Source organism: Daphnia magna, linkage group LG5, assembly GCF_020631705.1.
Source record: "Daphnia magna isolate NIES linkage group LG5, ASM2063170v1.1, whole genome shotgun sequence".
Classification (NCBI taxonomy): Eukaryota; Metazoa; Arthropoda; class Branchiopoda; order Diplostraca; family Daphniidae; genus Daphnia; species Daphnia magna.
The window spans coordinates 5020843-5045961 of NC_059186.1; the positions used below are offsets into that span (position 1 = coordinate 5020843).

Genomic DNA, 25119 nt, shown 5'->3' on the forward strand with positions numbered 1-25119 from the left:
CTAACGGCATTTTGCAAATGCTTTTCAAATTGAAAATCATAAATCTTTCCAATCCTAAAATTAAACTCATTGTTAACGTTGATGGCATTCCCATTGCAAAGAGCTCCGGCAGTCAATTCTGGCCTATATTAGGCCTCATTGTTGATATTCTAAATTCAAAACCATTTCTCATTGGCATTTACCATGGTCACAGTAAGCCAAAAAACGCCAACTTGTTCCTTGAAGATTTTGTAAACGAAATGTTACAATTGACAGAGTCAGGGCTTGTAAGTAACGGACAAAATTTAAAAATTGAATTGTTGGGTTTCGTGTGTGATGCTCCGGCAAGAGCATACATATCCGCCACCAAGTCTCACAGTGGGTATTCGAGCTGCTCAAAGTGCATCGAAGAGGGTGATTGGGAGGGGAAGGTGGTTTTTTAAACGAAAACGCACCACTTCGCAGTGATGCAACGTTTAGAAAACGAGAACATGAAGACCATCACACTGGAAAAACAATATTAGAACGATTGCCCATTGACATGGTTCAGTCCTTCCCTCTTGATTACATGCATTTAGTTTGCCTCGGGATAATGCGCAAGTTGCTTTGGGCTTGGATTCGTGGTTCTTTAAAATGCCGAATTGGTCTCAGAAGTGTTAACAAGATATCGAATTTTTTGTTAGTTATTTCTAGCTATATTCCTGCCGACTTTGCACGTAAACCCAGGTCCCTTTGCGAACTAGCAAGATGGAAAGCCACGGAATTACGTCAATTTCTTTTGTACACTGGTCCCGTCGTCTTAAAACCAATTTTACCGAAACCACTCTATTTGCATTTTTTATTACTACACACAGGTATCAAGATTTTGACTCACAAATTGTTAAGCCAACAATTTAACGATTACGCAAAACAATTACTTGTCCTTTTTGTGAGTCAATGTCGAGAACTTTATGGGAAAGATTTCTTATCTTACAACGTACACAACTTGATACACCTGGCTGATGACGTAAAAACTTTTCGACACTTAGACAATTTTTGTGCATTTCAATTTGAAAATCATTTGCAGCAAATCAAAAAGCTAATCAGAAAACACGATAAGCCCTTACCTCAAGTGATAAGGCGAATAATCGAAATAGAAAAAAATTTATTGAATGAAGCTGAAAAGGAAGAAGTAGGTGCCGTTACATTAACAAGAAAACATTTAAATGGGCCGGTTTTGAACAATTGTTCCGGTAGTCAATTTATGTGCTTGACAGTAAAATCTTACTGTAATTTAAAATCTTATACTGCTGCTGACTGCTGCGTAATTCTTCATGGCGAGACTATTGTAAAAATTTGCAATTTTGTTCAAAACGAGTCGGGAATATTTTTTGTCGGTCAACAGTTTAAAGTAAAAAAAATCTGTTTGACTCGCCTATTGAGTCATCGCGACTTGGCATTTATGTAGTAAATCAGTTGGCTGCCATGCATTATTGGCCTGTATCGCGGTTTAAATCAAAAGCTGTAATGATTCCTGTTCGCGCCGAAAAATTTGACAGTTTTGCCGTTTTTCCGTTATTGTTTGAACAAATGGGGCACTAAATACATCCATAATTGCGTATGTCCTTCCTAACTTCTTTAAGAACAATTAATGGTACGGAATATTGCTTAAAAATAATTTATTTCAAATCGATCATGCGTTAATAATCAATTTTATTTATATTGCAGGCCTACCTAATCTTGTTATCCGGCAACTATGCTTTACCCTACCTTTTACATGTGACTGACTGCTGTGCTGGAGATAATTTCTCTGCATACTTTTTACAAGACCAGGATAAAAACATCTTCCTTAACATTGCTTTTAAGTACGTCTTTTCGGTTGATGTAGCATGGTTCCCCAAGTGTCGTTGGATGCGATGTTATTTTTTTTTCTGCAGTGATTTTTCATATTGGATAATTCTTTATGTCACATCACTCATCATAGTGTGATTATAAGCCCTCTTACTTTGGTAAAAAAAAGAAGATCAACATTTTTTCCAGGTAAGATAAGAGTTAATTTAATGATAGGAATGTTACATTGAGTGCTTTTTTCTTCCAACAGATGTTTTGTGTCGTCGAATTTCTCGATGAAGGTAAAGGGAGTGCAGTTGAAATCGTGCCAAAGTCTTGGTGTGTTGGACACAAACATTGTTGGTGGCCTCCATCACTGCATACCGCAGATGACTTGACAAAGCTTGTCATGAAATCAGGACCGATAGATGAATCCACATGGACCATACACAGTGCAGCAGTCCTTGCTTCATACAGTAAAGCAAACATTACTTTAATCTTTAATAATATTTATAAAGATCACTATGTTGCAATAAATTTTTTATTTTTAGATAATTATGGAGAAGCTAATGTAAATGTTGCAAAAGCTATGAAAGGCTTGCCAATTCATAGCAGTACTGACATCGAAGATCTGGGGAAACATAAACGGAAGCAGAAAGCTACAATGAAGGCAGCCTCAGCCTCCTCGTCTTTCTTGTCTCGTAAATCAGTGATTCCATCGCCAGCAAACGATCCGTTTTCTAGTGATGTGGGCGATAGTGACGTGCAGCCACAATCATCAGATGAAGACATGGATATTCAGTCTACACCCATTAGTCAACGCCAAAGCGAAGCACACGATTCTCATATTGTACCTCACAATGTCGGTACTCTTAGAGGTAATACAATCAATTAAGCTTATGCAGGAATTCACTTAGTACGTTTTAAAACTTATTTTATTTTATATCGTAAAGGAAGGAAGAATTGTGGGCTTCCGCTAGTTCCTACCGCACTAGGGTTAACAAATAGGATTTGTACAAAAGACAAAGCCCACAAAACGAGCAATCACCCCCCATCATCGCTAAATTCAGGTAAGATGTTCATATTCACTTTTAGTACCATCACATTGTTTCAACTTTGGAATTTTTCCCAGTATTGCAAAGCCCCATCCATGACATCGGAAGCCAAAACAGCAACACCTTTGAAAATGATTACCAGTCGACCTCCACATCCACCGAGCTGAGTATTGCGGCTGCTAGGCCAGTTTACGCAGTCCGCACCAGAGTTTCAAAGACATTTCCCGTTACTGAATGTACGCGGTTAGCAGACAGAGCGGACTTAAGGTCAACTAACCATACCACTACCCCAGCTTCGTCTCTATCAGGTAAGATGTACTAGGATCAAATAAGAAGATTAAACTAACTTTTTTTTCAGAGGTACAAGGTTTATCGGCATTGATGAGGAAAATGGATTTGATAATAAGAAACCAGGAAATCATCAAAGCTACGCAGCGGGAACATGGGCAACTGCTCGATATTGTACTTAAAAATTCGTCACCTCCCGAGCCTGAAATAAAAGACGCGCTGCGCCAGTTCGGGTTCAAATTAAAAACATTCTCTGACATGACAAAGCTAGAAAGCATTTTAGAAAATGATGTGGAACGTAGGACACTTGTAAGTTTTTTTAAATTTTAACTTCCTGAAACACGTAAAATTATTCATTTTTTGTAAGATATTGTATTTCAGCGGAATTGGAGGTAGCCAATCGAATGTCGTTGGCAGAATCCTCAGTCGTGCGATGACAAACGAGCTGGCTAGCTAATACTGCTACAAAGGACAAAACGAAGAAAAGCGTGCATTCCAAAATTTGGCCCTATGTTCCGCTGTTATCGGTAATATATGAACAATAAGTAATGTTAAGAAATAATAATTAAACTTTTTTTGTATTTACCTTCCCCAGAATCCGTTCGCTGCCAAAAAAAATTATCCCTAACGGAAGACGCAATTGAATCTAAAATTAAAAACTGGTTGCGACATGCGCGGGCTAGAAAAGATGGCAGCAGCAATGAAGATGAATAATTTTATTACATGTTTTTTTGTGATAAAAAATGTGTCATACACAAGACAATAATATACGAAACAATAATCTAACTTTCCCAATTATTTTGCTGCAATAATAATTATGCTAATATTTAAGATAAAAGGGAAATATTACATAGTGAAAAGACGTCTTTTTAACAGCTTTACCACGTCCTTTTCATAGCTTTTTAACAGCTTATTAGCTGTTAAAAAGACGTCTTTTTACCAGCTTTACAACGTCTTCTCACAGTTTTTTAACAGCTTATAAGCTGTTAAAAAGACGTCTTTTTAACAGCTTTACAACGTCGTTTTCACAGCTTTTTAACAGCTTATAAGCAGTTAAAAAGACGTCCTATTTATAGCAAAAATTTGTCCATGCCAGACCAGCAGAATCCGTTTTTAAGAGCAGTTTTTGCCGGTCATCAGCACCTGAGAAATACGTCTAAAAGTCATAGTTGCAGGATTTTGGGACGAATTAAATACATCCAAGTGGTTTAGCAACCATGTATTAAAAACGTCTTTAAGACATCAGTGTGCTATGTGGGAACTTATCCAGTATTATAAAATTTGTTCCTAGTGCCAGAGTCATAGAACCCTGGCTGGTTCACGAAATGGGGAAAATCGTCTGTCGTTGTGTCGGAAATAGTAGTCAGAGCCTCCAGCTCGACTCAGTGTGATAAGTGCACCAATCAGGAAATACGTGTGAAAACTTCAACAGCCAATCACAACAGTGATAAAGGAAACGAACAGAGCAGACAATATCAGAAAAATTAAAGCTCGAATAGAAAGACTGACAATCACCCTTAAATAACTCAGTTTCTCTCGATAGATGACTCTGATTCTAGTTTCCACCACTGTGCCCCGCCCCAAAACCGTCGAAATTTTAGACATTCAAACCAACGAAATGCGGTATAGGGATTCCTCTCAGCGTGAACCAACCAGGGTTCTATGACTCTGAAGGAAGTAATAGAAAACTTCTAAGAAATATGGCAACCTTTTCATTTTCTGTCTACTCATTACGTGCGTACATGAAACTTTGAAAGAATAAAGTATGCCAAAATTTCAGTTTGTTTTACAAGTGTAATAAATACATTATTGGATATAGAATTTTGGTAAGTAATGTTTAAATAATGTTTTCACAATTGCATTGAAAAGAAAAAAGACAAAATGTTGTGTTGTTTAGTGTTGTACCAGACAGCTACATTCTACGTTAAACATGTCACCACCAAAAGTAAGCCTCAAATAAAATATTCCAAACATGTAGCAATACTATAAACAATTGTGTTTGAAAATTTCATAGGATTCAGTAAGGTACTTAATTGTGGACATGCAAACAGCCACCGTTCCCTACGTAGCAGTTGTTTCACATTTATGGGTGAGAGATGGGAATAAGTGTGTGTACCCAAATACAAGAGGAGACATCTCTGCAATCCGACAAGAAGTACCAACAGACAAACTGGATATTTATAATTGTGTGATTCGTAAAGAATTTGGTAAGTGTGCATAACTTCACAATTTTGAACCAACTTATGATAAATGTGATTTCTATATTATATTCGTACCAAGCAGCCAGGGAAAAACTACAACGTGCTTGCGAACAAAGTGACATTACTTCTCCATCTGAAGATGACACTAGAGTTGGCAAGGGCTGCCGCCGAAAAACACCAGTGGTGAGGTATTCCCCTACTCCGTGTATCACCTCTGAGGATTCCGACGACAGTTTTGAACACAGCTATGGCAGTACCCAGGGTTTACCTCCTGTGCCACTACCGTCAGGATTTCCATCACCATTAAACAAGAAAGGTAATACGTAGGGTAAGTAATGTAATATGTGTTTAAATCAGTTTTTATGATATAGATGACGGCCAGCGTACTGTTGAGCATATGGAAACTGTAACCGCAAACTACACAAGTAATGGGGGATGCTGACGTTCGCCCGACAAAACTTTTCATCGACACCTTTTCGACTTACTTTCGACAGGAGGCGACACTACCTCGACAAATATGCGAAACGATTTCGACAATAAATGCGAAAGTATTTCGACAAATATGCGAGACTATTTCGACAAATTTGCGAAAGTACTTGGACAAATATGCGAGACTTTTTCGACAAATTTGCGAAAGTACTTCGACAAATATGCGAGACTGTTTCGACAATTGAACCGTCTTAAAAGGAATTTGTATGCTGTCTGTTGAGCCATTAGCCCTTTAGCCCCAATCGCCGTGTTTTGTTTGATTGGAATGTTTAACAGTTGTCTGCTACTATTAGCTGTTTAACAGTTGTCAGCGCTTATTAGCTGTCAAAATTTTAGTTATCTACTACTTTTTATCACAAACATAAAGCAAAGAGAAGACATTTTCTAAAAGGAAAACAATTAAATCAATCGAACCTGAAGAAGAAATTTCGACCGGAAAACCAGCTTAGATTCAGAAATATTTTCACTGTTTTTTTTCTATATTTATGGTAACTTGTATGTTTCGAACACTTTAAATTTGAATAGCTAGGAAACCAAATAGTTGAACCTTATTGTTTTAAAACACAAATCAAACCATTTCATCTAAAACCATTGAAAGACTATACGGATTTCTTAACCATGGTAAGATTAATCCGATTTAGATCTTATTACTCTGATCCGATTAAGATTTAATCCGACTTGGAAAGATGTCCTTCCCTTGACCCTGAAACTTATTTCAATTTCAATTGATGACTTCAGATCCAATCACACTTTAGATTTTTACTAGAAAGTGATCGAGACGATGACGAAGAAAACTCAAACAAAATGACTCGATCTTGTAAAAAGGTATATTTTTTATGTCAGCAGAATATTTGACAACAATTATACCGAATCTTTGGTTCATATTGTTTCGTTAATTCGACATGCCCTGAAGGCAGTCGCTCGTCTACATTTCACACTGACAACGAAGAAGATTCTTTCAATGAATAATCCACTCCAACTCCACGCGTTAAAAGTACCATAACCTTCGGATATAGGTTCTTTGAATTTGAGAACTTCATTTTTACGCAATTCTCTTGAATTTTACAATATTTTATAGATGAATGACTAACGTTTGAGTATAAGAAGAAATCAAATTAGAATTTGAAAATATCGATTTAAATCAGGAAGATAAATCATGGAAGATGGATATTTCAAGTTGTTTAAGTCGGTTGTGGAGAAGATTACCAACACACGGCAAGGTCAATGCGGCAACTTTTCTTTGCCGGTGAGGCCGTGGCGGTGAGTATTTGCGGCACCCTTTATTGCTTGTAGTTGGTGTCAACCTTGTTAGCGAACACCACAAGGGACTCATCATTCTTACGTCTCTTACTTCTCCGCAACTGACTGAAACCTCGAAATGACTCTGTCTCTGGATTGGCCAGTGCATTCTGCATACGACAAATAAAGACGTATAAAGACCCGTCAAAAGTAAAACATGTCAATAAGGTATTTTCCGTCTTCTTGTGAACATCATCTTAATACATATCGCTTTGAGTGAGTTGTATCATCTGAATCATGGAAGAAAGAATTGACGTAAGAGAAGAACCCGGTGACAGACATGGCTCAGTTCATTACGTTTCAAGTGACGATTATATTTACAGTAAAGATCGTGGAAGGTAAAAATGTTAATTTTGTAATGCTTTTCTTTATGAACTGTATGTAATGATGTGTGTGTTCTTCTACCTTCAAGGAAGGAAATGGTGTATTTTAAATGTCGACATTTCGAAAGACTTTCTTGCGGTAGCAGAATGAAATCCGTTGACGGCGTTTTTTACAAAACTGGACGGGAGCACAATCATGGCCCTGGTATGTTAGGCAAATTATTATTTTTCACTTGCAACCTAGTTCTTCTAAATAGTCTTTCTTCCTTTTGTTACCAGAAACACAAGAATTGCGCCGGATTGCTGCAGTCAACGAATGTGTTCGCTTGGCTGGAAAACGTCACGGAAGTCTGAAAAAAATTTTCGAGGAAGTCCGTCAACGGTAATTAACATATTTCTTGATACTCATTACTTTTTATTAAATTTATCTCTCCTGTTTTTAGCACCAATGTCACGTTGACTTTTGACGCTGCGCTTGAAAAGCGCATGCAAGTTGCTCGTATGAAAAACCATCCACGTATACCAGAGACATATGCAGAGATGACGGATATTCTCACCAAATATTCGAAATACGGGTAGCTATCTTTTTTTCAATAAATTACATTTCATTTTTAATTACAAGTGAATCGGAATTTTACAGGAAAACCAAAAAGGGTCAAAATTTTTTCAGTGGATGCGTCGAAGAGGAGACCGATGGCGTTAGATCGTTTGCTTTTATATTCTTGTCCTTGAACATTATGTCACTGCTTTCCGAGGTGACACAACTTGCTTCCGACGGCACCTTTCGTACCTCACCAAGTATGTTTCAGCAGCTATTCACCATCCATGTTACGTATCGTGGCAAGGTTAGTTCAATCACAGATGGTCCGAATTTTCAAAGATTATTGTATTTATGTTCGTTACAGACTTTACCTTTTGCTTACGTCCTAATGACTCATCGAAACCGAAAGATCTACGACGCCTCCCTACGTCACATTCTTGATGAGTTCAAAAACACAATCCAGGAGCGTCAATTGATCAAATAGAATTAGTCATCTCGGACTTCGAGCCTGCTATTCTTAGTTCCATGGGCAGTGCATTTCCGAACGCCAGACCGCGCGGTTGCTGGTTCCACTACGGACAAGCAATCTTCCGGAAAACGAAAGAGTTTGGCCTTCAGCAGGAATATCAGAAAAAGGGGGTTGTTTACCTTATCGTGAAGCAATTAATTGCGCTCGCCCTCTTACCGGAGAACGAAATCTTCCAGGGATTTTCGGTATATTTTGAATTTCTTATGAATTATTACTCAATATGTTTCAATATTGTCAGTATAATATTGATTTACATCGATACTTTTTTACAGGATATCAAAAGAAAATATGCGGATGAACTTTCCAACCAACCCCAAGTCGTCCAAGATGCCGTCAAGTTACTCTATGCTTACTACATGAATTATTGGCTTCTTGAAGTTGAACCGGTAACATACAGCGTCTATCGTGACCACAATCGAACAAACAACGCCATCGAATGCTGGAACCGTTGGTTCAACGAGCGCGTCCTAGTTGCTCATCCTGGTTTCTTCGAGTTCATGAGTAAGAAAATATTTTTCATAAATAGGCTAAGAAAAAGAAACTAATTTTTTTGTAAAGCTTTTTTGATTGACGCCAATGACTGCTCTGAACGAGATTTGGAAGGACTAAGAAGGGGCTTGAGTTTATCCCGCGATAAATCTGCTTCTTACCGTACAGTCGATAGAAAGTTGATGAAACTTTGGGAAGAGTTAGATGACAAAACCATATCCCGTGTTCTTTTTCTGGAATTGGCCTCTAATTTCTTTGAACCTGATCGGGTAACATAGATCATAGAATATGTTTTTGAAACGTTTAGTTAGACTTAATTTTTTTTGCTTATCTTCTCATAGACATTGCCACGTCCCACCTTTGACACCGCTAGAGCTCCGGCAAGACCAAGGAATCGCCAAGGGCAGCAACGACTTCGAGCTGGAGCAGCACAGCCGAGGACTAATAGAGCCAGACCAGCAGCTCCTGGTAAATTAAAATGCTGATGTGTTTGAGAATATTTAACAATTTGTTCTTTTAATAGCTCCAGATGCTCCTGCTTTGCCACAGCAAGCCGTGCCGCAAGAGCAATCTTTGACACCACTGGCTGCGCCAGTAGCACCTCCACGAACTCGACGAAACGCCACTCGACTCGCAATCACTGCAACGGCTGCGGAACCCATTGCTAATTCCACGACTTTCGAGCCCATCGCTTCTACTTCATCGAATAACCGTTCGAAAAGAAGAGTCGACATCGATGTTAGTGACAGTAGCCGCCCCAAGCGCATCTGTAGAATGCCTACTCGTTTTAATGATTTTGCTGTTTCGGAGCACCCATCGACTTCTGGAGACAAATCACGAACTTCACCACGTCAATCTCCTGTCTCAGAGCGTACTCCAAATTCACGATGTCGCAACTGTTCCATCAATCCACAACAATTCACTCTTCTTCCATGCAACCATTCTCTTTGCTCCAGCTGTCTGACCATTTCTATCCCTCTCCGTCAGTGTACTCGTTGTCAACTGCCATTTCAAAATATGACGGTGCATGTTTGATATTTGTGATTTAATGAACCCAGATTTAATAAGTAAATGAGAAAACCAAGCATCAATTTAATACAAATTGATGCTTACAGATTAGAAATTAGAATATACTGTCGAAATAATCTCGCAAATTTGTCGAAATAGTCTCGCATTTCTTGTCCAAGTACTTTCGCAAATTTGTCGAAATAGTCTCGCAAATTTGTCGAAATAGTCTCGCATTTCTTGTCGAAGTACTTTCCCAAATTTGTCAAAATAGTCTCGCATATTTGTCGAGGTAGTGTCGCCACCTGTCGAAAGAAAGTCGAATAGGTGTCGAAGTAAAGTTTTGTCGGGCGAAACTACCCATACCAAGTAATGGAACAACAATCGTGCCATTTTCTATGCATACCGCGACAACTGCGGAACAACAGCCGTTCAAAAGTAAGCTCTATTTTGAAATTGTGACTCGATTTTAACGATTCTTCGCTTAATGGTAGATGATTGCCAGCATAGTGTTACAACAAACACAAATGTTGTGGGCGCACAATACGCCAACGTCCAACCATCCGGCGGGCAGACACCATATTCTTTGCACAGCGCTACCTCACAGCAGCAGCTAAGCCCAGGTATGTTGTTTAAAAATATAGTGTAAGGGCGATAACTTCCTTCACTGATAGCAGGTGATGGCTGGCATAGAAGTATTGCGCCCATGCAAACATTGCATACGACCTACGGCAATAAGTTACCAAGAAGCTGGCAGCCTCCATATCAGCAGACGTCCAACAGTAAAACAACACAACAAGCCTTAGACCGTGCTGGCCTTTCTGCTGTGCTTCATTCGTCTTTGTCGCAACATCTACATGCGAGCCAACGATTAAACCCATTGACTGCGCGCAGAATAGAACGAAATCCAACTGATCCTGCTGAAATGCTCAATTTGTTGACTACCCTAGTGCGGGAGTTTGCAAAAAGCAACCAGAAACAAAACGTGATATAGTAGAAATTGGTTTCTATTGAGACTAGATTGGATAATATGAACGCAATGAGAACGACCAACGAGGGGTTCACCACTAAAAAACTTTTCGTACACCTTGCGGTTGGAGGTTAATTTTAGCAAATTTTTTAGCAAATTACGCAAATTTTCGGCAAATTAAGCAAATTTTAAAAAAATACGTACAATTTTCGCAAAATTTTCGCAAAATGTGCAAATATCAAGCAAATTACGCAAAAATCACACAAAATACGCAAAAATTACGCAAATTAGGCAAATAAGTATGCAAACTAAGCACAACATTAGTCAATAGTATGCAAGTTTTATGACTGAAATTCGTTTTAAAAATTCAAATTAATAAATATTTATTTTTACTTACTGTTGTTATTTAATTGTTTTAAAAATAATAGTTAAAGAACCATAAAGTGTTTATAGGTAGTGGCTTGACTAATGTGGTTGTCAAGGCAACTTGTCGCGTCATCACGCACATTGAATTGACAGTTGTCGCATAAGACATAAAAATGGCGGATGAAAACTCCTCGGAAAACTCTGATGCAACTAATGGCAACACTTTCATGACTCTTGAAAAAAATAATGTCCTTATCCCACTACATTTTAAAAACATATTAAGTCGATTGGGGTATTTTGGGCTACGAGCTTTTTCCACAATCAATGACCAAAATATTTCTGAAATTGAATTGGGAGTTACTGAAATCTTGGCTGAAGAGGCTGCAGGAATGACTATTAAAGAAAAAAATGATTTGTTTGGTAGAATCTATGCCAACAAGCCCAAACAATTTAAGTTGCTACCTGGGGATAAAACAGTCATCAAGGTGATTTCAGAGGTTTCGAAGAAGTTGGTAGAGAGTATGCCACCCATCAATATGGACCATGCAGTTGACCAGACTGAGCGTAGCATTCAGACACCCAAACAAGCAATCAAACCCCAAAAGGCCGTTGATCGTTTAACAAAAGGTAATGTTGATGTACATTTTAAAAATCAGCATACGTAAAGTGTTATATATTTTTAGATGCAGGTCTAGGTATTCCAGTTCAAAACACCCCAAGTCCATCAGTAATGTCATTAACTGACTATGTGCAATGGTGGCTGAGAAAAAAATCTTAGAGCATCAAGGCTCAAGTCCTCTAGGATTCCTGGAATCTGATTTCAATATTGGAGACAAAAATATCTTGTGCAAAGTAAAGTTATCTGCTTCACAAAGCTGCAAGAAAACATTGACTGTTGGCCTTGATACAAAGGGGAGGTGGAAGATCTCAAATTTCACTAGGCATGTGAAAGAAAACCACATGAAGAACTCTAGAAACTCAAGGAAGTCTGGCTTAAACGTGATAAAATTTCCAACACATGGATTGAGTGAGTAGGCCTACAGATTTGTTTGTATTATTGCATTCTTTCTACGTTACGTAACGTTATAATTTTTCTTAGACTCAAGCTCAAACTTTCAACCAGAATCCAGTAACGATGGTGAGGCTGGTGCATCGTCAAATTTGCCAGTTACCAATATCGATTTAACTGGAAATAAGGATTCACGTGATTCTGATTCGAGCTCCAATGATGATTCAACTTAGGAGAGGGTGGGGTTATTTGGACCGGTTTTTGTTTTTCTCGTGTAGGGCCTTTCCTAATCATCCGATTTGTAAAATAAATGTTTTATTGTATTTGTATCACTTTTTCTATCTCCAGTATTTTTTATTTTATTTTAGAGTCGTTAGTTTACCCGCTACCGATTTTTAAAGTTGCGGAAATAAAAGTGGGCGTGGACAAATTTGGGGTTTATATGGGACAGCGGGGTGTACTATGTGAAACACTTTAAATTTAGCACTAAAACGTTGTTATAAATTAATTAAAAAAATATTATGCGATTACATTTGCCACCTAGTATTTGTTTTTCGCTATGTTTTTAGGTTTTTTGGTATGTTTAAAAACATTTCTTATCTAAAACAATATGTTCCATGATACGGACAAGGAAATCTGAATGGGGCGGTATTTTTAGTATCGATCATTAAAAATATAGATTAAGAATCATTGTTCCGCCTCAGTAGCAGATGACGTTATGGCATAGACCCTAAGTGATTTCAAAAGTCATGAACGAGCCGAACGAACAATCTCGATCTGTTTCTGAAGAAGAAATATATTTTGTCACACTAAATAGATACAGAGGTAACATTTAATTAAATTTGTTAAAATATTGATTGCTTAAATATCTGTTTTAAGATAAAAGCTGAGTCGATGATGTGCAAGTAATTGCAGGCTAACCACGTAAATGGAATATGAAAAATATTTGAACATTTATTTTGTATTGCAGGTTCTTACTATATATTTTGGTATTTTGATGAAACAAGGGGTAGATTTTTAGCAGTGAAACAGCAGAGTTCTTCTTGTGGGAAGTTATGGAGGATCATAATTCAGTGAACACTGACTGCACTCGTGAATGTTAAAGTAAGTTTGTGTTACATTCTTCAAATAGGGATACTTTTTATTTATATCCAGTGGCTTCCTTTTTCTAGATGCCTCGAACATACAAAAGAGTTGGATTGGTTCCTCCACCATCTAACGAGAACCTTAAAAAAGCACTGGATGACATTCTCTCTGGCAAATTTAGCATTAACCAGACGGCCAAAAATCATGGATTATCCAAAACAACATTGGCTAGATATGCAAAACTACATCAAGGATGTGGATTAATTGTACCTTTACAAGTCAAACGTCCTCAGTTTCATCTCCAGATCCTGTCATCAGAAATGGAACGCGAGCTATCCGAATACTTGCTCACTTGTTCGCTATTCAACCATGGATTAACTACTATCGATACCAGAAAAATTGCATTTTCGTTTGCTGTTGCAAATTTATTGAAAACTCTAGCCAATTGGTACATCAATGGAATGGCATCAAAGGACTGGTTATCTGGTTTTACGAAGCGAAACCAACATATATCCATCAGGAAACCAGAATCAACGAGCCAAGCAAGAACATGTGGTTTCAACAAACCAGTTGTTTCAGGCTTTTATGATCAATTGTTTAATGTGCAGGACAAATACCAATTTTCTGCAGATTGAGTATTTAATTGTGACGAGACTAGCGATACAACTGTCATGGATTCACCAAACGTGATTGCACAAAAAGGAGCAAAACAGGTTTAGTTTTTACATTTTGTATGTTTTCTGTTTTGATAAATAATAATCTCAAAATTTTAGGTTCAACAGACAGTATCCGCTAAACGTGGTGAGAATGTGACGATGTTAGCTTTCATAAGTGCAGATGGTAAATCCATACCTCCTGTGTTCATCTTTCCCAGGAAAAAGTTAAAACCAGAAATGCTCAATTGTGGACCCGTTGGATGCTTGGACTTATGTCATCAATCTGGTTTTTTTTTCTGATAAATCATTTACTATTTCATCAATTTATCAATTTCATTTTCATTAATTATGTAGGTTGGATGACTGGAGAAATTTTTTTTAAATCTTTGCAGCATTTCAAAATGCATGTAAATTGCTCGAAGGAGAAACCTGTATTACTATTAATGGATAACCATGCAAGCCACTTGGATTACAGAGCAGTGCAATTTGCAAAAGAAAATGGGATTATTTTGTTAACACTCCCTCCCCACTGTTCGCACGCTCTTCAACCGCTAGATGTTTGGGGTGTCGGTAAAGTGCAGGGTGCAGGTGCAGGTTGGACGGGGGGTAATCCTTGTCGGGTTGCAAGAGCATTTCACAATCGGGAAAAGCCGAACCAACCGTGGTTCTGTAACAGCGTGAATCGTAAATGTTTGCCTTCCGCCCTCCGTCGAACAAGTATGAATGCCCACCCTTGAGATTGATAGGCTGAATCGAAATCGCATTAGCTTTGTTGAAGATGTCCAATGTTATTGGTATAAAAGTCGTGTTTGCACGGTCCTCGGTAACAGAATCATCATCACTTTGATCACTATCACTGGCTTCCTTCTTCGACATAACGTCAACCTGTCGCTCTACTGGGCAAGAACTAACTAAACTACTTAAAGTGTCGATTACTCTAGTGGGAGGCCTCTGGGGAAATATAAGGACGCTACTGGTTAATTCAGGAGGAATGGAAAGGAGGGGAGCGTAAGAAGTGTCTGGGGATTCAATTGTTTTTTTTAAAAAGGCGTAAAAATAGACATTAAAAAAACCTTTAAATCATAAAATGCGATTTATATTTTAACAAAGTAACAATTTGATACAATTAAGGATTCAACGAAACAATATTATAAATGTTAAAAAGCACTTTAACACATTACGACTGACGGAATGATTTGGCTGCTGAAAGAAGGCACGTCCAGGCACGTCCCAGCTGGCTGCTAGCCGCTGCAGGAAGTGACGATCATGAACTTTAACTAAATAAAAATGAAAAAAACGAAGTTTCAATGTAATTAAATTATTACACAACCAGTTATTAAGACATTAAACCTAACCTGCACTTTCTGTGAGCAGCATATGGGCCTGCATTTTACCCACCTACCTGCACGCCGCACCCTGCACTCCGGGTTCCGCACTTTACCCCCCGTCAAACCTGCACCTGCACCCTGCATTTTACCGACGCCCAGATGTTTGTGTTTTTGGCCCTTTCAAAAGCTACTTAAAGAAAAACCATAATGAGTGGCTTCGACTAAATCCTGGGAAAAGGATCACTATTAAGGAAGTGGCCAAACTAAGCAAGCAGCCATTCATTGAGAGTATGACGCCCAAAAACATCATTTCCGCTTTCGAATGCACTGGAATTTTTCCTTTCGATAGAAATAAAATATCTGAGGACTGATATGTCCCATCAAGAGTTACTGACCGACCAGGTTTGTTTATTTAACACATTTTTTAAATTTCATATGAAAATTAACCTTTTTTATCATAATAAAAACAGCTTTTATCTCTATTGACGTGGATTCAATTGATCCGACAATTAATCCCCCTGTAGGACAACAAATAAACCACAGTGAATCCGAATCATATCCAGAAGAAGATCTCGGTCAAGGTAAAATATTAGTTTACTTTAAACTTTGCAAATATAAAGTGATTTTAACGTTATCTACAGAAGACTATTGTCCTTTGAATATTGCGGAAGAACATTTGCCTAATACCTCAAGTCAACCAGCAATATTAGATGTCAGCCAGTGTAATATTCCCATCGCTGAAGAAGACACTACTTTAGAACAGACTGTGCCTACAAAAACACATGTCAGCCCTTCTGATTTAAGACCATATCCAAGAGTAAGCCAAGATCCAACTTCAATGTTGCCAAAAAAGAAAAAGAGAAGTGGTAGAAGCAGAGTTTTAACGGACACTCCAGAGAAGGACCAAATTGAAGTTGAACATAACAAGAAGGTTGAGAAAGAAAGTCAACGGTTAAAAAGATGTTTATTAAAAGAAATTCAGGTGAACAATAAGAGAAATACCACTTATAGTAAGCCAGCTGCAGTAGAGAAACGTCATAGACAGAGAAAGGAACCACAAGATAATGTAAACAACAAAGAAAATGATACTCACGTAAACAAAAATTGTGATGAACCTCCTGTTTCTTGCACTACGAGATCTGGGCGTGTTTCTCGCCGTAAAGTAATTAATGATGTTTAGATGTAATCAAATTGTTTCGTTTTGTGCCTACAACAAAGAACCCATTTTTCTAAAACAAAATCTGTGTCTATAAAAACTTTTGTATTTCAGAGGCATCTAAAGCATAATCAAGAAAATAAACTTTCTTCACAGTATTTTCGATTCTTTTAGAGTTACAATATTAGTTTCAAATAAATAAAAATTATGAATAAACACTGATGTAAGCCAAAGAAAGATGAAACTTTAAAAAAACAGGAAAAATATCATTCTGACAGTCAACACGACGTTGCTAAAACAATAAATAAATTTTTTAAAAATTATTATTTTTTCAGCGTTGCCACTGAGCCAAGCTCCGCCCATTAGAAACTCCCTTTTTGTTCAAAAAACCCCACATTAGCGTCCCAAATATCCCCCCAAAAACGCTTTTGGGAAAACTTGAATTATAGAACACCTTTTAGAAGTAAAAAATTTTTGGGGTGATTAAAGCTAAATGGTATATCTACACATTTGCTATCTCACTTTTCTTTTTAAATTTAAAAATTTTGAGTAAATTCAATAAAAACCTGGTTTTTTAAAAGAATTTTTAAGGGCTTTTTTATTTATTAAATAACTAAAAAACTTAATGTACAAAATTAATGATTTTTTAGGGAATAAAGTAGATACCTATTTACAACATCATGTATTCATTTTAGAATTTTATAACTAAATTAAATATTTTTTAACTAGCTGTTTCACATAGTACACCGGTCCAAATAACCCGACCCTCCCCTATCGATGTAATCCAAACCGAACAGAGCAGTCATCACAATTATCTCTAAGAAACGGAAGCCCTACGTATATAATTTCGGATATCGCCGTTTAAGGAGAAGGAATCTCGGAAGCAACTACTCTCGCAGATGTCACTACTCCTGAACCATGCAATCTCTTTCCTGATGTTCATGTTCCTATGCCTGCTTCTGATGAAGCTGCACAGTTAAAAGTGGCTTGCCCACCTAAGCCTACTTATTAAGTGTACCCATTCATAGTGTAGGTTTGGTGGGCATCGTCAACACTTTTTAAAAGTGTATAAGCCCACTTATAAACGATTTCCCGTGTACCCATCCACAAGTGTACAACACACTTGTAAAACCCTTTGTTTCTCCTCGCGCTCTTGCCTTCTAGCAATTTCTCTTCAATTTGAAATTTGGCAACATTTCAGTCTGTGAGTCTGTTGTTATATTATTGTCCCAGTTTACACATAACTTTGTATGCTGTGAATCCCTGTGATGAAAAATAAACTAATTTTGAATCTAACTTTTTTTTGTTTGATTGGGTTTGTAGAAAAGGGTGGGGGGCACCTTACGTTGCAAGAAAAACAAAAGATGCGCATTACAAAAGATGTTGTGTTTAGGGATTTATATAACAAAATGGTGGTACTGTTTGCCGGTTTTGCTGAGTGTTCTTCATTCTCCTCATTATCTCGTCTAAGACTGCTGTCCATGCTGGATTTTGTTTCTGATTTTTCTCGCCATTTGCTAAATTTTCAATCTCGATTGTTACTGAAGTGATTTTGACTTTTCTTTTCGTGCTACACTACTCGGATCATTCATCTTGTAAGCCGTTTCGCGATTTCAGCGTAATTTGCTGCCTTTTATTGCTGTTCCAAATTCCAGAGGGTCTTCGTCTTCAGGATTTGTCCATTTTCGGTTTGGTAACCATTTTTATAACATTTTAGATTAATCATTTATCGCGTAATCGTTGTTCCGTACAATATATACAAATCTGGTTCTTTGATAAATAATTAAGGGTTAATGTTTTAAGTTTTGTTTTTTTTTTAGCCAAAAAGTTATTCGCAGTGCATTTTTTGGTAGAACGTTTCTTGAACACAATGCCTGTTGTTGTACAGAGGGAAAGGAATTTTACTTGTTTTAAATGTTTTTTGGTCATTCAAGGCCCGTACGAAGCCCTTACAAAGCATTTCCGTCAACAGCATGGTTTTAAAACAGCAAATAAAGAAAGAAATGACGCGCTTTTTTGTGGACAAAATGGTTGCACACAGAAAGTTGATACATTTGCCAATTTTCGTTATCATTTATCTGTGTGTGAAAAAAATGTTGATTTGGAAATGGACGCTGACAACAATATTAAAACTCAACATCAGGTAGAACCAATGGAGCAGGATATTTCAGCTGAAGCTAGTTTTGATCATGATTTTGAAGGAATGCCAATCATCCCAGATGATTCTGTTAGCGTTTCAGTAGGTAAAATACTGCTCAAATTATCGGCACACTTCAATGTTACTGAAACCGCCATCAATTTTTTAACTAAAAACTTGTTGGATACTTTTATGCATTGCGACCCTTGTACTAAAACTGAAATTGTTGAATCGTTACAGAAATTGTCCACTACATTTAAAAGAAACAAATTTTTCACGAAACATTTTAACACTGAGTCCACCACTCAATCAGGCCAAAATTGGGGGTTTTGGGGGTTTACGATTTTCGGAAAAGGGTGACGAAGGCATCGCAGCCAGTCCCCGTATAAACCATTTTGTGCGGAATTTTGCGGAAAACACAATGGTGAAATCCGCAATGTTGTAGCTAGCATAGTTTTTAAATTATTTAATAAAAACTAAGGGACCCCCCCAGAAATTGTAGTGTTTTTTCTGATTTTTGACATCAGTTTTCGGGCAAACCAGACCTTTAAAAAAAAATATAATTTTTTAGAATGAAAGATTTTGCCTCCCTCCAGAGACATCTCGCCCCGTTTTTATTTTAAACGGTTATTAGCAGAGATATTGGCAAATGAAAATCTTGAAAATTTTTCTTCATTTTCTGAAGATTTTCGCCATTGACAGACGTCATTTCGCCACGCCATCTAGCGGCCGATTTTGGAAACAGCAAGGGAGATCTTTTCTTCTCGCCATTACTTTTTTTTCAAACTCCAACTATCGATACCTAACCAAACCCAGCTGTAGTACATCGATACCATTCTTTTCTCAATCATTCCGCGCAGTCACTGTCTAAACAACAACAACAAGGTTGAAATGTCCTCGCAAGAAGATTATTCCGATTACTGTTGCACATATTGGTGTTTTCAACGTTTTATGATGGCATTCCTTAATTCCTATCTTGCATGTTGACTAGGTCTGTCTCATTACTACGGATTTGTTTTAGACGTCACTGGTATGAAGTCACTGGTATGAAGTTTCTGGTAACATAAGTGTCAGACATGTTTACTTGTTGCGTGAATCTAACTTTTATTTTTCTATGTGTGTTGACTAGCTCTCTGCTTCGCTGGGATTTGTTTTAGACGTCACTGGTATGAAGTCACTGGTATGGAGTCTCTGGTAACATAACTGTCAGACATGTTTACTTGTTACGTGAATCTAACTTTTATCTTTCTATGTGTGTTGACTAGATCTCTGCTTCACTGGGATTTGTTTTAGACGTCACTGGTATGAAGTCACTGGTATGGAGTCTCTGGTAACATAAGTGTCAGACATGTTTACTTGTTGCGGGAATCTAACTTTTATCTCTTTAGGTTTGTTGACTAGCTCTCTGCTTCACTGGGATTTCTTTTGATGGCAATGGCCCAGGTCCTGCAAGTGCCATGCAATTTCTTCTGACTATTACAATCAGGTATTCCAGTTGCCTGGTTTACATCTTTCATAGTTACCATGTTGTTTGAAACGTCTTGCAAACAGCACAGACACACTCTTTGCGCAATTAGGCAAGTTAACGCGTCTGTCTCAACTACTCATCCGATCATAAAAAGTAATTCTTAGGAAAGGGACAATAAGTGTTGCAATTAATGGTAGGTTTCACGTGTTTTTATTCGCTTTAGCCTTATAGTAGGAAAATTTGCTCTTTATTTGAGCGTCCGTAAGAGTGACAACAGCAAATCGAGCTTTCAGGGCTGTAACTGCAGCGGTGGGTTTCAGGGATGGGTTGCTTAGAGCAAGATCTTTAATGAAGTTTGTTTGTTCATCGTCATCTTTGGATCCTCTTGGCCGGTTATCTCTCGTCGCTGATTTTTTTTGTGTTTGGAGTTTGTTTATTTCGGTGCGAATATCATTTTCAGATGGCAGGCAAAATTCGTTCGGATATCGTGACTCCAAAATTTCAAGCATTTGCGCTGGACTCTTTTTGTTCTTCTTGTCGGCTTCTCCGGAATTGTAGAGGCTTTTAATGTCACTCCGATAATCTTCCACGTACTTCGTACCGTACATTTGCCCTACTTTCGGTCTCTTTGCCCAGCCACAACGGAATGTAGGATCGAGATAATCTTCTTGAGTCGGGAGATAGGAATCTGTAGAAACATCCGCGATATCTGATATTGAGCGAAAGACAATATCACCAGCATCTTGTAACTGTAGTGCTCTTTTCATAGCATAAGTTTTCATGTCTTTATGACGATTTAGGAAGTCGACAGTTGTAACCGCAGATGAAATAGTTTTCTTTTTCCATTTCGCTGATCTTTTGGTGAGGGCGTTGTCAGTCAAGACAGTTATACCGGTTACTTTTCCTTCTACTTTTTCGGGTTCAACTGGGGGATTTAGTTCTGTTCCTTCAGCTTCAACATCGCTGACGTCTGAAATAGATTGATCCGTGTCGTTTATTGATTCTGCGTCATCTAGTTGTGTGATGGGCAAAGATTCCTCTTCTTCTAGCGTTATGTCTTCGTCTGAGTCTTCGTCAAAGGCAGTTTGCTGTACTGTGGTGCATCTTCGTTCCGATGGAAGTACACAGACAAATTTGCCTTGTCCTTGATCTGTAGTTAAGAAGCACAGTTATGTAAGAAAACAAAGTTTGTGAGTGAGTGACAAGAAGGGGAGGGACGTTGCCAAGTATGACTGGGAAAACTTTACCCGAGTGTTGAAAGACGCGCAACGAAAAATCAGGAAGGCTGCTAAAGTTTTCGGGCATGGTTTGGGTTGAAATATGACGTCCAGTTACATTATCCTGAAAGCAAAATAGCACATCGTTTGCTCTACCAACGTACTTCTTTAGTTGCCCATCTAGCGCAGCAAATTCAACTTCAATTTTTTGCAGCCTTTCTCTGTTGAGCGTAACTAATTCGGAGGTGCAGTTATGCAATCCGCCATTTGCTTTGAGAGCAACAACAACTTGAGCAGGAGTGACGCAATTGTGACCTTTCAGAGAAAATAATATTAGTAGGTTTCACAATTAGGCCGCACATTACGTAATTACCTTCTTTACACCATGAAATTATACGTTGCATAGAACGAGCGAAATGTGCGTCGAGAACCGATTTCCCGTCCTGCGTTTCCGTATGGATAATGCGTGAAATTTCTATACCATGAGCATAGGATAGGTATGGTATCAGCAACATCAACATCGTATTCTGGTAGCACCCCGCATTGTCGGACTGTAAAATTATTTGATTGATGTTTGGTAGATGTTTTCTGATGGCCAATATTACGGCCTCCAAAATAGAGATAACGGCAAGTTTGTCTTGTTTATTTTCGTTGTCGACGATGTGATCCAGGTACAGTTTATTGAGAAAGGGAGCTGAAGTCTCTTCAAAGTTTTCCATAGTGTAATACTGGACCATCGATCCATGCCAGCTCATGCCTCTCTTCCCGTAGTGATCCACGGTTTTCTCTCTGAAATAAAGTGGATCAAGTTTCATTTTGTAATCGAGAGTGATCACACACAATTTTTTCCCCGTTATTCACACATTCGTCTTTCATGTGATCAAAAATCTTTTGAATTGACATTTGCTGGTTGGTGACGCGCATTCGATGACCCATATAAAGCATGGCCTTTTCTTCGCAGCCGATCAAAGCCTTTATAGCTGATTGTGCTGCGTCAAATCCGGAACCGTCAATTTTTCTTTTTAGGTAATGGAAGCAACAGAAAAGATTACGACAAGAATCACAAAGGTTTTCAGGTGCCGTTCGATCCTCGCCGAGACCATAACGTATGTCATGAGCAGTACACGGTATCTTTTCGACAACACCATTGTTGAAGCCATATGTCAAGTAGCGTTTGAAAACTTCCATTTCAACCAAAAGACGCTGTCGTTCTGTAGCGCTACCACTGAAATGGGTGATGAGCTTCTCTATTATGGCAAAGCTGTCATTCACCAAAAACCCAGTAACATAATCTACAGCTCGTCTCAATATTGCATCAGAATGAGTAAGGGTATCTGCGATCATAAAAAAACTTGAACGTTTAACCTTGTTCACTTCAGTAATTTCTTGCGTTGCGATGTATTTGCAATACATGTTTGCTCTTGTGGTTTTTCGAGATACAGCGGGAAAAATTTTTTCAACTCCATCTACTTTCCAACGTTTCGTTCCCCATGAAAAGAAGGAAACATTTTCGGAAGAGAGTATGAAAGTGATGGCCGAGTCAACAGCGACAGATCGAAAGCGGCGAACACTTCGTAGCGTGGGTGTAAGTGTCTTCCCGGATAACAGTTCTTGCATATCGCACTTCCCCTTTCGGAATCCGTCTTTACTTATAGTCACATTTCCATTCTTGTCACACATTTTTTTTACTTCCTCCCGTGTCAGTGAAGAGCAAAGCAAAGCTCTGGTTGTCCGCAATTCTACTGTTTTTTTTTTTACTGCTGATGACATAGTCTTAATCATGACATGCGACACGGATTTACTTGACTTTTTTGTAACTCCTTTCTCTCTGAATTCTTTTACAGTTGCCGCCAAGGAAATTTCTGCTGCTTCGCCACACAAAATATTGGAAATGAAAGTAAACATTTCTTTGTAAACTTGGAATACTCTCGTTTTCATGGATTTAGCTTGTGGTGAGTTATCCATCCATGTGGTTACACAATAACGCTTTGCCTTAGCAGGCAAATGCCGTATAATTGGAGAATTTGGATCCATACCTAATGCTGTGTACATGCCGCGCGGATTTTTGGAAAAATCTGTGCCGGTATTCACATTTTCACACACCTGTCTATGCTGCCCCAGTTGGACTTCATTTCTTCGCCGTTTACTTGAAGACGGCACATCACTTTGTACTGCATCTTGACACTCACAATTACACCGTCTGCAATTATTGCAACTATCGCAAACTGCTGATTTACATTTACACGAGAGGCCTGCCATTTCTCTACTCCACTTGGATAAGCATGCCTGGCAACTAACTTTACTTTTGGTTTTTATTACCATCCCTCTTTAGCTTAGCTTTTTGGTCAAGTGTAAAGTCACAGGATGGGTAACGTGAAACAAAGGAAATGAAAGGGTAAGGGTAAGAAACGGAAGAAAAAACCAAAAGAAAAATTATCGGTTGTCCCAGTGGGACCAACTTCCATGGATCTTGTAAACTTTCAAGCACCAACTCGACATGATCAGTTTACATTACCGGAAAAATCTTATTTCATAAAACAATTACGTCCCATTAATATGCATTTCTTAATTAGTTCGAATGAAAGGTGAAAATATGAAATCCGGCATCCGTACACGACATTCCAGTAAAGCTCCCGTAGCAAATCCTCTCAGAAATCTATCCATTTGACTTCCGTCACATGCGCCCGGCTCTGCCAAGTCAGCCAAGAAACCCACTACAAGGTAATTCTGAAATTGAGCTATGGAACACAACATGAACTGAATTTCAAAACATTAAATTCCAATAGGATCGCCATCGCATTACTACTGAATATCGTGAAGTGTGTCGCCTCTTGACACGCAAGCCCCCTCAAAACGATTCAGGAAATGAAGGTCACAGACTTTGGCAACTACTAAAGACGATAATTCAAATATTATAAAACAACAATTTCATTTCTTGGTGTGTATTAAGTTGCTAATACATTTCAGTGTTAGCCTTGTCTTGTGTTTTCATCCTTCTAATTTCTGCCTCAAGAAGGGATTTCAGGATTTTTTTATCATCTATTTGACACAAGAATAAAAATGTTAACGATTGACATGGGATAACATATGCATATTTCATACCTCCAGTAGCAAATACTCTTCCAATGTATGTTTCTGTAGTCACTGCTTGTAAACAGCCAACATTGATGTTTACTTTTACAACAATTGGGCCGTGGAGCTCTCCATTCAACAGCATGTCTTTCGAAATTTTCCTAATGTCAACACAGTTATAGTCGTTCTCAACGAACTTGGGAGAACTCCAGATGACAGCTGCATAACGTTCACAGCACTCGTCATCTAACTTTTCCCCATTTTCTGGTTCATGTTCAAAATCAGAATAATCTTCTTGCGAGGACATTTCAACCTTTTTGTTGTTGTTTAGACAGTGACTGCGCGGAATGATTGAGAAAAGAATGGTATCGATGTACTACAGCTGGTTTTGGTTAGGTATCGATAGTTGGAATTTGAAAAAAAAGTAATGGCGAGAAGAAAAGATCTCCCTTGCTGTTTCCAAAATCGGCCGCTAGATGGCGTGGCGAAATGACGTCTGTCAATGGCGAAAATCTTCAGAAAATGAAGAAAAATTTTCAAGATTTTCATTTGCCAATATCTCTGCTAATAACCGTTTAAAATAAAAACGGGGCGAGATGTCTCTGGAGGGGGGCAAAATCTTTCATTCTAAAAAATTAGATTTTTTT

At 38.2% G+C, this 25119-nt stretch overlaps 6 protein-coding genes and 1 long non-coding RNA gene across 12 annotated transcripts; 6 read left to right on the forward strand and 1 right to left on the reverse strand.

The window, feature by feature from the left end:
• The first annotated feature begins 1455 nt into the window (after window positions 1–1455).
• Window positions 1456–3906, forward strand: LOC123466507. 3 transcript variants are annotated; one of them, XM_045173727.1, is made up of 10 exons: window positions 1456–1612; window positions 1687–1823; window positions 1896–1998; window positions 2060–2264; window positions 2340–2666; window positions 2742–2858; window positions 2921–3151; window positions 3202–3440; window positions 3499–3658; window positions 3727–3906. In XM_045173727.1, exons 4-9 carry the CDS (start codon window positions 2060–2062, stop codon window positions 3586–3588), a joined length of 1209 nt encoding a protein of 402 aa, XP_045029662.1. In that variant the 5' UTR covers window positions 1456–1612; window positions 1687–1823; window positions 1896–1998; the 3' UTR covers window positions 3589–3658; window positions 3727–3906. The 3 variants fall into 3 exon arrangements, with proteins under 3 accessions (XP_045029662.1, XP_045029664.1, XP_045029663.1); XM_045173729.1 differs by having other exon boundaries at window positions 1456–1823; XM_045173728.1 differs by having other exon boundaries at window positions 1687–1998.
• Window positions 3907–4784: 878 nt separating this feature from the next.
• LOC116923160 lies at window positions 4785–6252 on the forward strand. The gene is made up of 5 exons (XM_032929636.2): window positions 4785–4957; window positions 5029–5076; window positions 5146–5338; window positions 5415–5648; window positions 5704–6252. Exons 2-5 carry the CDS (start codon window positions 5062–5064, stop codon window positions 5772–5774), a joined length of 513 nt encoding a protein of 170 aa, XP_032785527.2. The 5' UTR covers window positions 4785–4957; window positions 5029–5061; the 3' UTR covers window positions 5775–6252.
• Window positions 6253–7357: 1105 nt separating this feature from the next.
• Window positions 7358–10169, forward strand: LOC116935338. The gene is made up of 12 exons (XM_045174483.1): window positions 7358–7458; window positions 7533–7648; window positions 7723–7825; window positions 7887–8018; window positions 8084–8288; window positions 8349–8428; window positions 8506–8698; window positions 8786–9014; window positions 9072–9271; window positions 9344–9470; window positions 9526–9873; window positions 10123–10169. The coding sequence occupies exons 1-12, from the start codon at window positions 7358–7360 to the stop codon at window positions 10167–10169; spliced, it is 1881 nt and encodes a 626-aa protein (XP_045030418.1).
• Window positions 10170–10444: 275 nt separating this feature from the next.
• LOC123472373 lies at window positions 10445–11258 on the forward strand. The gene is made up of 2 exons (XM_045173780.1): window positions 10445–10630; window positions 10685–11258. Exons 1-2 carry the CDS (start codon window positions 10495–10497, stop codon window positions 10999–11001), a joined length of 453 nt encoding a protein of 150 aa, XP_045029715.1. The 5' UTR covers window positions 10445–10494; the 3' UTR covers window positions 11002–11258.
• A 4535-nt stretch (window positions 11259–15793) lies between these two features.
• Window positions 15794–16736, forward strand: LOC116931790 (the record flags this gene model as incomplete). Its single annotated transcript, XM_045174484.1, has 3 exons — window positions 15794–15824; window positions 15893–16003; window positions 16064–16736. Coding segments are annotated over 3 exons (681 nt in total), but the record flags the coding sequence as incomplete, so codon positions are not given.
• A 2624-nt stretch (window positions 16737–19360) lies between these two features.
• Window positions 19361–24378, forward strand: LOC116930000. Of its 4 annotated transcripts, none has more exons than XR_006646614.1 (7): window positions 19361–19773; window positions 19845–19909; window positions 19981–20045; window positions 20104–20201; window positions 23245–23297; window positions 23398–24121; window positions 24187–24378. It is a non-coding gene; the product is annotated as an uncharacterized LOC116930000 (long non-coding RNA). The 4 variants fall into 4 exon arrangements; XR_006646615.1 differs by having other exon boundaries at window positions 23401–24121; XR_006646613.1 differs by having other exon boundaries at window positions 19361–19759; window positions 23245–24121.
• On the reverse strand, window positions 24327–24784 carry LOC123472260. The gene is made up of 2 exons (XM_045173540.1): window positions 24503–24784; window positions 24327–24439 (listed from the first exon to the last, which is right to left on the reverse strand). The coding sequence occupies exons 1-2, from the start codon at window positions 24777–24779 to the stop codon at window positions 24354–24356; spliced, it is 363 nt and encodes a 120-aa protein (XP_045029475.1). The 5' UTR covers window positions 24780–24784; the 3' UTR covers window positions 24327–24353.
• Window positions 24785–25119: the final 335 nt, after the last annotated feature.

Coding starts and splice junctions, on each gene's coding strand:
- LOC123466507 (XM_045173729.1), top strand. CDS start 2,060: ATGTTTTGTGTCGTCGAATTTCTCGATGAAGGTAAAGGGAGTGCAGTT. Junction 3,152..3,201: donor CCCAGCTTCGTCTCTATCAG/GTAAGATGTACT, acceptor CTTTTTTTTCAG/AGGTACAAGGTTTATCGGCA. Junction 3,441..3,498: donor ATGTGGAACGTAGGACACTT/GTAAGTTTTTTT, acceptor ATTTTTTGTAAG/ATATTGTATTTCAGCGGAAT.
- LOC116923160 (XM_032929636.2), top strand. Junction 5,339..5,414: donor TGTGATTCGTAAAGAATTTG/GTAAGTGTGCAT, acceptor CGTACCAAGCAG/CCAGGGAAAAACTACAACGT. Junction 5,649..5,703: donor ATCACCATTAAACAAGAAAG/GTAATACGTAGG, acceptor TTTATGATATAG/ATGACGGCCAGCGTACTGTT.
- LOC116935338 (XM_045174483.1), top strand. CDS start 7,358: ATGGAAGAAAGAATTGACGTAAGAGAAGAACCCGGTGACAGACATGGC. Junction 8,019..8,083: donor ACCAAATATTCGAAATACGG/GTAGCTATCTTT, acceptor GGAATTTTACAG/GAAAACCAAAAAGGGTCAAA. Junction 8,699..8,785: donor AAATCTTCCAGGGATTTTCG/GTATATTTTGAA, acceptor ACTTTTTTACAG/GATATCAAAAGAAAATATGC.
- LOC123472373 (XM_045173780.1), top strand. CDS start 10,495: ATGGTAGATGATTGCCAGCATAGTGTTACAACAAACACAAATGTTGTG. Junction 10,631..10,684: donor ACAGCAGCAGCTAAGCCCAG/GTATGTTGTTTA, acceptor CACTGATAGCAG/GTGATGGCTGGCATAGAAGT.
- LOC123472260 (XM_045173540.1), bottom strand. CDS start 24,779: ATGTCCTCGCAAGAAGATTATTCTGATTTTGAACATGAACCAGAAAAT. Junction 24,440..24,502: donor AAGAGTATTTGCTACTGGAG/GTATGAAATATG, acceptor TGTGTCAAATAG/ATGATAAAAAAATCCTGAAA.